The sequence below is a fragment of the Caretta caretta genome, chromosome 1 (assembly GCF_965140235.1).
Source record: "Caretta caretta isolate rCarCar2 chromosome 1, rCarCar1.hap1, whole genome shotgun sequence".
Taxonomy (NCBI): Eukaryota; Metazoa; Chordata; order Testudines; family Cheloniidae; genus Caretta; species Caretta caretta.
In genome coordinates this window covers 6,180,957-6,193,622 of record NC_134206.1, presented here as the reverse complement: position 1 = coordinate 6,193,622, position 12,666 = coordinate 6,180,957, and the positions used below count along the sequence as shown (strand labels likewise).

At 46.2% G+C, this 12,666-nt stretch overlaps 1 protein-coding gene across 1 annotated transcript; it reads right to left on the bottom strand.

Moving 5' to 3' along the window:
* Positions 1–11,382: 11,382 nt before the first annotated feature.
* LOC125633091 (olfactory receptor 52P1-like) lies at positions 11,383–12,321 on the bottom strand. Its single transcript, XM_048842191.2, has one exon. The coding sequence runs from the start codon at positions 12,319–12,321 to the stop codon at positions 11,383–11,385; it is 939 nt and encodes a 312-aa protein (XP_048698148.1).
* Between the last annotated feature and the right edge of the window lie 345 nt (positions 12,322–12,666).

Sequence of the window (12,666 nt, the reverse complement as noted above, 5' to 3'; positions counted from 1 at the left end):
TCTATGTTTCTAAGCTTAGCATACTGTTTAGATTGACTATGATTTAGCAGTTTCTTACCCTGATTGATGAAACAAGCAGTCTGGAACAAACTCAAGGCACAAGCTGTATTTGCTTTCCAGCTTGGGTTTCTCAGGTTTTCATACACAGGCTAGAAATCTTTTTAGTCTGGGTCCAGCACTTCTTCCAGTTCACTCTTTTTTCCACAGTTGTTCCCAGGAGTCTTCTTCTGTGGGGAATGAAGAACCACTGACGATGTCACTCCCTGCCTTATATAGCTTTAGTGTATGGAGAGAACCCTTTGTTTCAAAACTTGATTCCCAGACCAGTTTGTGGGAAAAGTACAGACTCCCCAAGATTGTGTCCAGAATTATGTGGCCTGTTCACATGCCATTGTAGAGTCATAGCATCCATGACTTTTAGGTAAGGCTACTAGTTTGTCCCGGAGGTCACAGTAGTCACAGATTCCATGATTTTCGGTACCTCCGTGACTTCTGCAGGGGCAACTGACCAAAGTCCACCCGAGAAGCACGGGTGGACCTTGTGCCAACGGCACCACCCCCAGACCTGCAACAGTGGCGGTCCTGGGCCGCTGGCTGCCAGCAGAAGTGATAGTCCCGGACTCCCCCACGCTAGCAGCAGCGTGGCTGTCAGAGGCTGGATGAGCCACCCCCTACCAGGTTGCAGCACGGCAGTCACAGACAACTCTCGCTTGCAACGGTGCAGTGGTCCCGGATTGGCGGTGTTGCCCCCCCCACCAGCAGAATTGCGGCACTTCTGGGATGACCCCCGCTAGCATTGGCTGCTGTGGTCATTTGCCATCCCCCCTGAGCACCAGTGGGCACCCTGGAAGCCCCCTCTCAACACCAGAGGACACCTCCGAGGCCCCACCCAGAATAAGCGATTACCCTGGACTGCACCCAGCACCAGTGGGTGCCCCAGAGCCTCCCTTCAGAGCAGCAGTTGTGCCCCAGACTCCTCCAGAACACCAAAAACTTAGTCAGGGGTATGTTGTACAATGCATGGACTGGTCACAGGGCTGTGAATATTCATTTATTGCCTGTGACCTGTCCATGACTCTATTCAAAAAAATGCCCATGACTAAATCTTATCCTTACTTATAGGCTGCCTGGAGAAATACTCAGAAATGCTCAACAGGTGGGAGATAAGGTTTTCTTAAATCCTATTGTTTTCTCTTATGTCTCATTTCCCTAATTAGGCCCTCCCCAACCAGCTACCTAGACTAAAAGTGGAACACCCACAGACCCCCAAGATCACATCATAATATCACTATGAAGAATATGGGGTGCCGTGCCACACAAAGATCAATGGTTCTTTCCACTGGCGAAATGCCTGAAGTTACAGAACAACAGTTGGATTGAAAACTGCGTAAAGGTTGTGACACCCAGGCTGCAGTTCTGTGGCTTGCCAGAGCAGGTCCCCACCCTGCACAACTTCCATCCCTGCCACACAGCGATACCCCTCACTCAGGTGCCAGACCCCACAGCAACAGCTCACAGAAATCCCTCCTCAGACCAGGTTAAACTCTGTGTCTGCCTGCACCGGGGAAAAGGGGAGATCAGCCTGAACTGCCTTTCTGGGGGTGAAGGGAACCCCAGCAGCAGCTCAGCCTGTGCTGGAAGGAGAGAGGGAAAGACCCGGCGGGAGGGAGAGAGGATGTGGAGATTAAAAGTCGTCAGCATCAGTAACTCTTCCTCAAAATGACACAAAGCTTTAACATATTGCAGCCGGTTAGAAACCCAGACACCCCTTCCTGAGGCTGCTTTTCCATGTTGGCAATTGCTGATGTTGCCAGGAGTCTGTAGTAGGGCTGCTCATGGGAGGAGGGATGGCGGATGGTGTCAGAGACAATCTGCTACAGTCTGAGACATTCCATTCCAGTCTGAGAGACCTCCCTCACCCCCCAAGAGGCCTCATTATGCCTCTTTGATCTGAGCATTAAGCAGGATGTCCACTCCATATTTCGTTCAGTTTCAGCACTCTATGCCACTGTGATCTGGATCCAAGATGCCCCCTGCCCCCCCTCCCCATACACACACTGTGTATTCCTGGACCTCCCCCGCTCAGATTTCCAACCCCACGTGGTTTCCTCTATGGCAGAAATATGCTTTCATTTTTATTGCCTTTTAGTGCTTCTCATCTACTCCAGAACCCAACATGTCGGGGGACAGAGGGAACAGACACCTCTCCCACCTAGAAAAAAATATTATCCTAACAGTTCTGAATCACTAAGCCCGTGAGATTGAGATTTCACCAACTCCCCTGTCAGTTCATTTTGATTTAAACAAGCTCACCCATCCTTAGAGGTCACAGGACAACTCCAGTTGAAGGCACTGGAGGCTCATGGCTAGTGTAAATCAGGCTATTTATTTCTGACCCTACATGTGGATTTAGGGTGAACTCCTGGCTGTTTTCAGAGCTTTGCCATTGATCTCAATGGGACCAGATTCACCCTAAGTTTTTAACTTTCAGCTACCAGCTGCAATAATCACGGGTTCAGGTCCTGCTACAGAGATCATGTTTCTGTTAGTGTGCTGAAAGAATCTGAAGTAAACCATAAGTTTATGTGGTGTTCAGAGGGTATGAAAGATGGGGGTTCCAAAACACGTGGGTCCTGATTTTGCTCTTAGGAGGCCAGTTTCAATTCGGAGTGACGCAAATCGGAATGTGCGAGTAGAATCTGGCCAGAGTACAATCCATTCTTGTTGTGAACCCTTTGGTAACACAGATACCCACTGCAGAGACTTTGGCTGCACATCCTAATACGGCAGTGAATTTGCTGAATTGGAAAAATTGAGGGACCCAGAGGAAAAAATCACACTGCCTAAAAAAGGGAGCTATTGAGACAGTTAGAAGGACACAGTAAGAGAGAAGGAATTGATCTTACAAACAAATATTTGACTAAACTGTTTCCAGTACATTTGTAGTTTCAATTTTACCAGGAAAATGCCTTGGTATTTCTGACAATACTAAACAGTTCAAGTGCTTGACTTTTACCCTGGAATCCTTCTTGAGCCCTTGCCACTAACTTCAGCGCACAAACAGGCAACTCACCAAAATCCACCTCATCAGAGAGAAGAAATCTCTTTACGGTGACAGGAAGGCAGAGCCCTAAGAATCAAGGTATGAATCTCACATGTCTGACACTCACCATGCTGCGAAGTGGCATTTATGAATCCCCTGTACACTCCCTGCAGTCTCTCAGATTGTCCAGAACTCCCGGACAATTCCCTTGGCTCTGTGAGCAGTGGGATGAGCGGAAAACAGACCCTGGAGAACTACAGCTTAAGAGCCTCCCGCGGGAGTGAAGAAATTATTTGCTGATACCAGGGAGATTGTCAGGCCAAACTCAGCCTCGCACACTGTGGTTCAGCCTAGCAATTGACAATGTGTGTTTTTTTTTTTCTCTGTGTGTAAAGTACTGCCGTCTGCACTACACGTGGGTATACTGGCACAAGATACACAACCAAAAACTATTTTCAATTGATCGTAGCAGGGGACTGCTATGTTCTGCTGACGCGGATGTAATATACAGCGCATTAGCCTCTGCAAAGTCAATGCCACCCTGTGAAGGCCAAATGAAGTCATCCTTCATTTATGTAAGCTGTTGGGTATGGAAAAGGCTTTCTTCTTCTTCTTCTTCTTCTTCTTCCAGGATTCTGGTATTAAAGATATTTGCCAGTATCCCTTTGTGAGGTCTAAAATGGCTATAGAGCTGGAAGCTCAAAATGTTCTAATATTCCATCTCCTCTCTGCATCAGGTAATCATCACATTTCAATATTCTGTTGATTTTTCAGACATCTTTCAGAAAAGGGGTTGTGCTATCCTGTGTGAGAACTAGTACAATGGGACTTCTCCACTCACTGTGGTTTTTTACATTTTATGCCCTGCTGGGGTGAGAACACAGGGGTAAAGGAATCAAACAACTCCTATATCTGGATCTTTTGGCCTTGATATAGTCCCTTTCCCATGCTTGTGTCACAGGTGCCTGGGGGCCTAATTTGGGCTCCGGAAGGTATGAGTGTGATGAGTTCTTACCCCTGGGGTTCACTCTGTTGCACCCTTCTAACCACACTGCTTTGCTGGCGATTCAGCCTCTCCACGCCCTGTTATCAGCCAGCATGACAGCAGATGGTGCCACACACCCAAACTGAACTACCTGCGGGCTTACCTGAGCCACCCAAGTACAAACAGCAGACACCAGGTGTTAGAGGGTTTTCCCTTCACCCTCTCCTTTCTCTGACTGAATTCACCAAGGTAAACACAAGTTGCCATCACTGAGGATGTGTGTGGCTGTGATAATCAAGGGTGTGGCCCTTGATGGACTCTTGTGCAGACACGCAGCTTACAGGGAACACTGATCCCATCCTGGTGGCCATGGTCCCGTTTAGCAGCCCTTGGTGTCATGGTTTGTGCCCGTGTTGTTTGATTGCGGAACCCTTTGTGTGGATTGCTCTCTCAGACACAAATCCCTGAAGTCTTCAAATGTACCTGCTGTGAAGACAGTTAGTAGCCACATTTCCAGGCCTTGTCACACATCAGTCTGCTCCATGGCTTCACATTTTCAGAGGCTTTTTGTATCAAGTTGGGCAGAGTCAATAAGGGAACCGCTACATCCACAAACTTCTCTTCACGGGTGTCATAACCATAGGGGTAGCCTAAATTCCTCCTTACCTGTAAGGGGTTAAGAAGCTCAAGTAACCTGGTTGGTACCTGACCAAAGGAACTAATGGGGAGGGAAAGGAACCCTGACAAGGGGATTGTCTGGGCCATTTGAAATCCTAGTACAGTAGGCAGAGCCCTCCGGGAGTTAAGGTCCCAGGACTGGGAATCGACTATTTGGGACAAAACAGGGATAAACAGAAACAGGCATGTGCGTGAATGGTTTAAGCTTGGGAGCAAGATGAGGCCACTACTGGACCATGCCAGCTGTACCAGAAATGGACTCCAGGGAGTCAGTGAGTCTGTCCAGAGGAATGCTGCCCAGGTGTGTAAGACAGCTAAGGAACAGAAACAGACCTCCTCAGTCACAGGGAACCTCCTTGTGGACTGTCATCCCCCTGGACTTATTAATGGCTGTTTTGGCCAGTGCCAGGGAAAGTCTGATGAGGTCTTGTGACTTCATGGTGTTACCCAGCTGGTAAGGGTGGGGTTCTGCACCAAGGGGTTTTGGTTAAGAGACTAGGAAACCCACTCCATAAAACAGAGATCATTTACTTTTGTGATACTGTAGCATACATACACAATAATAAAAACCTGCTCTATATGGTTTACCTTAATCCCAGCTCTGTTCTTGCTACTGGGGACCCTCCGGATCACAAGGCTAGGGATCACTTGTTTGCTGTCATTCAGTGTCTGAATAACAAACCAACTCACCTCTCTGTCCTACCCTCTACACTCTGAGGCAAAGAACCCCTTGTGCATATACAAACTTCAAAATAAACCCATTTGTAGGCAAAGTTTTCTCATTTTCCAACCCATAAACAATGGTAAGCACCTACTATCATAACCATTGTCTATGAACTCTGTGCATGGCAGGGCTGTCTCATAAGCTACTGTCTCTGCACGAGGTCAAAGGACAGTTATCTTACTCTACAATGGGGCCACAGATGTGAAAGAAGCATGTTGTGCTCCCAGTCCTGGTACCCAGTGTCCAGAAGGTCTCAGACTGACACCAGTTAGGACCGACCTCTGGCGAGGGGCCCTCTGCCGCCAGGGCAGGGAGATGGGGGTGGGGCAGTAAGGCCTGGAAAAGGAGGTCTCAACTATTGGCAGCTTCCAAGTCAAGGTAGAAGATCAGCAGCTCCAAGGTCGGTTCTAGCAAGGACAGTTTAACCCCATTTACTTCACACACCTGCTCTGAGAGACCACATGGCCCTAAATGACACAATCAGACCAAACACAGCTCACCCAGTTCCCTTCACCTCCAAGTGCAGGACCCTCAGTTACTTCTCATGCTCCCCTAGGACTCTCCTCTCTGGATTCTCTGATGTCTAGACCAGAAGAGGGTACCCTTGTGAGGGCACTGACCGAATGTGGGGAAAAGTTCAGTCTGAGATCACACCTAATCCAGCCTCACGCTGCTGTGGCAATGTGCTAGCTATGAAATCCAGATATAAATTTGTAGTCATTGCTACCTACCCAGGCCATATGAAAGAAGAAGCTCAAACTCCAAGTGGGATAGAGTCTAGTGATGTTTGCGTGTCCCTTTTTCGGCATTTGGCATATTGCCCTTCCTTCACAGAAATAGTTATCCTCGTTTGGAATTGTGGGACGACTTTTCCTTATATGGCAACGATTTACCTGAGACTCAGTCTAAGAAGGGCCCAGGATTGCAGTGATTGTTTTTTTCATTCTGCCCCAGGAGATCAAAGTGTGGGCAAAATAATAATAATTAATAATAATAATCTCCACTTCAACCCCGCCTGGTACAGAACATGTAAAAGCAAAGAACCAGCCGATTCCTCTGTGCACAGTGGCTCCCAGCCCAGAAACCACCTCAAGTACAAAACCCTGAATGATTTAATGGTGGGGAGGGAACCTACCTCATTCATTTCTTTCCCAGAACAATCAGCGTGACCCAACTAATCCCTCCCCCCTCTTCCCGTCTCTTTACTGGGCTGGCAAGCTTAACGGATTGTGTGCTCTCCTTCAGTATCTCTAGGGGTGTCTTATTTTAAGTGGGGTGACAAGACAGGTCACTCCCAGTTCAGCGCTGTACATGGGCATGGAGGGAGGGCTGGCATGTAGACTGTGCCATGGGTGATGTACCACCGTGCCACAGATGTGTGGTAGTCACCACCCTCCTAGTGATATCGCTATTCAGGGAGATATTCTGCCTTCCCACAGCTCATCCCCCCTGCAGCTGGCAGTAGCAGCTCTGCTCTCCACCCTGCTCTGCCTCAAAATGAGCTGTTCCCTTGTATTTTTGCTTTCCTTAAGCACAGCTCTTCAGACATGATTTCTCCGCCCCATTTTCCTAATCATTTACTTGCTGAATGTTTGGCTTCTTGGACCTCATTTTCAAACATAGCTAAAAGTTCAGTGGCTGTGGGAAATAATACTGCTACTTTGGATAGGTCTGTGTCTCTGGGTTGTAGCAGTTTTGAAACAGCATTTCCCATTTCCAGAAACTTTCTTTGGAGCACAATGAGAAAAAACAAAACTAAAATTTCCATTAATTTCTTTAATGCTGAATGCATCCGATGAAGTGAGCTGTAGCTCACGAAAGCTTATGCTCAAATAAATTTGTTAGTCTCTAAGGTGCCACAAGTCCTCCTTTTATTTTAATGCTGAAGGCTTGTAAACTTCATCGGCCCTTTTATTCAGGAGACCTATTTCAGTGGGTGCCTTCATTATGTCTAAATACTGAATCTGAGAGGAAGGAGTGATTCATATTAGTTGTTAATCAACTGTGTAGTCAATTCTTTGACCAAGCTTTGATTTGTTATGAAATATGTTCAAGAGGGCAAATAAACAATGTCAGGTTTACTGCTCTAACCCATTAATAAAATAATACAGGGAAAAGGTTTTATACGATACCAGCGTATGGGAAGCCATCTCATGTTCCATTCACCTTAGGCAGAAAGTGTGCTCCCCAAAGTTACACATTTCAGCTTTTATCATTTATATGAAGATGTCATAGGTTACACTTCTCATTACACGTTACTAAAATCCAATCCAGCCGTTTGTCCCACGTCCCTAATGTAAGTGGGGAACTTTTTCTGTACTACACCAGTTGAATTGGTTAGAGAAAGGGTCCGGGTCCCCACTCCTACTTCCTTTACCCAGAGACATTGCTCACCTCAAGGACTCCCCTACCACAGTTTCTGTGTGGAAATGGTGACAGAGCTGGGCCCAGGATTCCAGGCAAGCTGAAGATCCATTCCCATCATAGTCACTTAAGACAGGGGCTAGAGTGTCCTCACTCCAGGGTACTCTCTTCACATTGGATGCTGTAACCCATCGATAAAATAATACAGGGAAAAGTTTTTATATGATATCAGTCTCTGGGAAGACATCTCATGCAGTGATGTTACATTCACCTTAGGCAGAAAGCGTGCTCCCCAAAGTTACACATTTCAGCTTCTATCATTTATATGAAGATGTCACTGGTGACACAGCTGGGCCCAGGGTTCCTGGCAGGCTGAAGAGCCATTCTCCTCATAGTGACTTAGGACAGGGAGTAGAGTGTCCTCACTCCAGGGTACTCTCTTCACACTGGACGCTTCCCTGACCCACTGATCACTTCACTAGGTTCAACCCAAATATAATTTATTAAATATCAATTTAAACAAAATGAAAAAATGAGAAATGTTCCAGGAAACAAGGGACCTCGCTCTGTGGGCATGGGAAACACCACAAACAGCCGACTCTGGGACGTAAGAAACATTTTCAGTTTGTTCTTCACACTTCCCAGGACTCCTGCCCAGGTCCTGGCTCCAAGCTGTGATGATACTGCACATAAGGCATCTTCTCTCTCAGTGGCCACATGCCCTCAGTCTCTAAGAGGCGGGGCCACTCTCCCTAACATCTTCTCTAACTTCAGATTCACATACCCCCTTCTTAATCCAGCCTGTCTGGTGACGTCTCCCTGTGCTGGGCCCTCTGCCCATGGCCCCACCTTGCTCTCCCCAGCTGCTCGTTGTGCTCGGTTGCTGTGCTACTTGTGGCATGGCCAGCATCCACTATCCTGTCACTGTCACTACAGCTCCCAGTTGTAGCTCAGCTCTCTGTCCCCGTTGGCACAGCTAGTCTGTGCCGACCCAACTTTCAGGTTTGGTCTGCTCCAGCTGCAGATCCCCAGTTCCGCCTCAGCACTGCTGGTCTGACTCCAGCCCAGCTCTGCGGTCTGGGCGCCTTCTCTGGCCCTTCTGTTTCTGGCTGCTGTTGCTCTGCCTCCACCTCAGCTTGAATAATTGTCAAATTTCTACTGCATTATTAGCCCAAAGAGACATAAAAAATAAATCAGAAGTAGCTAAATCTATTTCTTAAAACAAAGGGTTCTTTTTAATTAACACATTGGCCTATACATCAAGAAAGAAATAGAATTATAGAATACCAGGGTTGGAAGGGACCTCAGGAGGTCATCTAGTCCAACCCCCTGCTCAGAGCAGGGCTGATCCCCAATTAAATCATCCCAGCCAGGGCTTTGTCAAGCCTGACCTTTAAAACTTCGAAGGAAGGAGATTCCACCACCTCCCTAGGTAATGCATTCCAGTGTTTCACCACCCTCCTAGTGAAAAAGATTTTCCTAATAGCCAACCTAAACCTCCCCCGCTGCAACTTGAGACCATTACTCCTCGTTCTGTCATCTGCTACCACTGAGAACAGTCTAGAGCCATCCTCTTTGGAACCCCCTTTCAGGTAGTTGAAAGCAGCTATCAAATCCCCCCTCATTCTTCTCTTCCATAGACTAAACATCCCCAGTTCCCTCAGCCTCTCCTCATAAGTCATGTGTTCCAGTCCCCTAATCATTTTTCTTGCCCTCCGCTGGACGTTTTCCAATTTTTCCACCTCCTTCTTGTAGTGTGGGACCCAAAACTGGACACAGTACTCCAGACGAGGCCTCAACAAGATTTCATTAGATATCTAGTACAAACTTGATTTTTTTTTTTATAAAAAGCTACTAGCTCCTGCAGGAGTTGGTGCACATTAGCAACGAAGCAGTGAGATGACAATCAAATTCAAAATGAAAACCCCAGTACTGTTATTTGTATTCCGGTTGAGGGTTGACAGGTGTTTGAAACTACAACAATGAATGACAGTGTTAAATATAACACAAAAGCAGCAGAAAACGTAGGTAGTCTAAAAACAACAATCACATTATTATGTTATTTATTTTTAATGGCATTCGATGACGTAAGCCAATGTCCATATTTTGAGTTGAATTAGTTTGTTACAGTTAGTCTCAAAAGGGCAACATTTCATCCTCGCTGTCTTCTTTGGGAGTAGGATGCTTCTGCTGCTGCTCATATATATCAGCAATGACCAGAGCAATCATTTATTTCATTGGTACAAACTCTTCACAACAGATTTCCTTTATTGCATATACACCTTAATAAGAGGTTTCAGAGGAACAGCCGTGTTAGTCTGTATTCGCAAAAAGAAAAGGAGTACTTGTGGCACCTTAGAGACTAACCAATTTATTTGAGCATGAGCTTTCGTGAGCTACAGCTCACTTCATCAGAGTATTTTCTAAAAGTACCTCTAGTATCTTGTTGCACAGTTTTGTTTTTATAAAGTTCATCTGAAAAAATAACCATTAAACTGAAGCGTTGCTAAAAGGTAGCAACAGTAATGAAGGAGCAAACAAGCCAAATTCACTAAAGTCTTTGTCCTCAGCCGAATCTTTATGTTTGACAACTTCAACTCCAAACTGCTCAACTTGGTTTTCCTGAGTATGTGGCCAGGGAACCATCGGCAAAACTATCCACTGCTGCTTCAACTGTCCAAGGTCTCCACAAACCCATGGCAAAAATGAGATATCAGCCAATCTAGATTATGCCAAGCTGAGCGCAGTAGAAGGACTTAGTACTGCAAGGGATTCAATCACCTCGACATGTGGTGGCAATCTCTGTTTCATCTGTTTCAAAAATGCCAATATGAAATCTCAACATCTACTTTTGACATCTTTGACAATGTGAACAGTTAGTGTTGGTTCTGAAAATTCTTACTGAAAAGCGACTGTGCAAAGTGGTCAGTAATTTGACTCAACAGGTATTGTCATAGTTTACCACAGAAGTCCTGTTCTCAAAAATACATCGTTTCACAACTCTCACCAACAAGCTCTAGAAGAATGTTCTCAATTCCTGCAGCAGCTTTCCTACATTATCACTTTCAACCTGTAAAATTTAGTTTATCCTCCAGGCTTCCTGAATAACTGGACATAGCAAAATTAGGTAGATTTTACTCTCTGGATCACTGCACACATGAAAAAGAAGTTCAGCATTGTAGTTTCTTATTTAGTTTTTGACTATCTGAAAGCATAGCTTTGGTTCATCAAACTGATCAAGAACCTGTTCACACAGGAACTAATGCAAAGCCACCTTGCTTTCGAATGCTTCAGTATCTTCTGGTACTCTGGAAGCCAAAGAAAGGCTGAGTGACAGGCTGTGTGGGGTTGGGGACTGATGGGTGCTGCCAAAAGAGTTCACATGGTGGTCAGAGAGAGGGAACTTCGCAACGGAGAGAGCAGTGCTTGGTGATGGAGTGATAAGACATGAGGTGTGAGGAACTTTTCAGTCTGTTAACTTGTACAATGTGGAGCTCAGTCGAACTGGGACAGAGCACCCTTGATTATTGAGGAGATCTCCTTTCCCCATCTTGTCACAGAGGATTAAAGTCAATTTTCTCCATGCGATCAGCTTCTGCAGATGTATTTGACCACTTTGTCACGCAGCTCTTTGGTTTTGACGCCATAAATGATCGGGTTGATCATGGGGGGGATGAGGAAGAAGAGGTTTGCCAAGATGATGTGAACGTAAGGAGTGATGCTCTGACCGAACCGGTGTGTCAGAATGGAGAAAAAGAAGAGAGTAAAAGATGTCATCATCACACAGATGTGGGCTGTGCAGGTGTTGAGGGCTTTCAGACAGGATTTCTTGGAGGAGATTCTGAGGACAGCCCTAATGATCAGACTGTAGGACAGGGCAACCAGTGTCAGATCTACCCCAATGACAACAAAGGCCATCACCAAGCCATATGTCCTGTTGACAGTGGTGTCCCCACACGACATCTTTGCCACAGCCATGTGCTCGCAGTACGTGTGGGGGATAATGCGATTGGCACAGAATGGCTGCCTACTCAGAAGCAGGGGAAAGGGCAACATGAGGAGAACAGCTCTTATCAAACCCACGAGCCCCAGTTGAGCTACTCTTGCATTGGTGAGGATAGTGGCATATCTCAGAGGGTTACATATGGCAACATAGCGATCAAAGGCCATTGTCACGAGGACGGCTGACTCCATAATAGAAATTGAGTGAAGGAAGAACATCTGGGTGAGGCAGCCACCCACAGTAATGCCTTTGAACTTGAACCAAAATATACACAGTTCCTTCGGCATAACAGCGGTAGATGTGCCGATGTCTGTGAGTGCCAGCATGCAGATCAGCAGGTACATTGGCTTGTGTAGGGTCTGCTCTTTGCCTACAACAAACAGAAGCATGAAATTTCCAAACAGGCCGATAATGTAGAATATAGAGAAAGGGATGGAGATCCAAATGTGAGCAACTTCTAGGCCAGGGATGCCCATTAGGATGAATGTTGAAGGGTCAGGCAGGGTGAGGTTGAAAGCTGCCATGAGGAGGTCAAGGTGTCATTTGGGCTCAGAAATGCTCAACATGCCTGTGAAGGGAGAAAAGCACAGTTAGGGGGCTACACACTTTATAACAAATATTTCATAATTATTAACAATCTAGAATGGGAGGTGAGCAGTGAGGTGGCAACATTTAAGGATGGAACCCAATTATTTCTGTGATAGTCCAGTACAGAGCAGTCCTCAGAGGTAGCTAACCCAGCCATGTGAATGGTAGATGACTTTCAATGTCAATAACTGCAACATGTATGCCCACTGGAGGAAAAAGCTTGAACTCCTGAAACACCTAACAAGCTTCTAAATTAACTGTATGAGCTCAGGACAGGGACC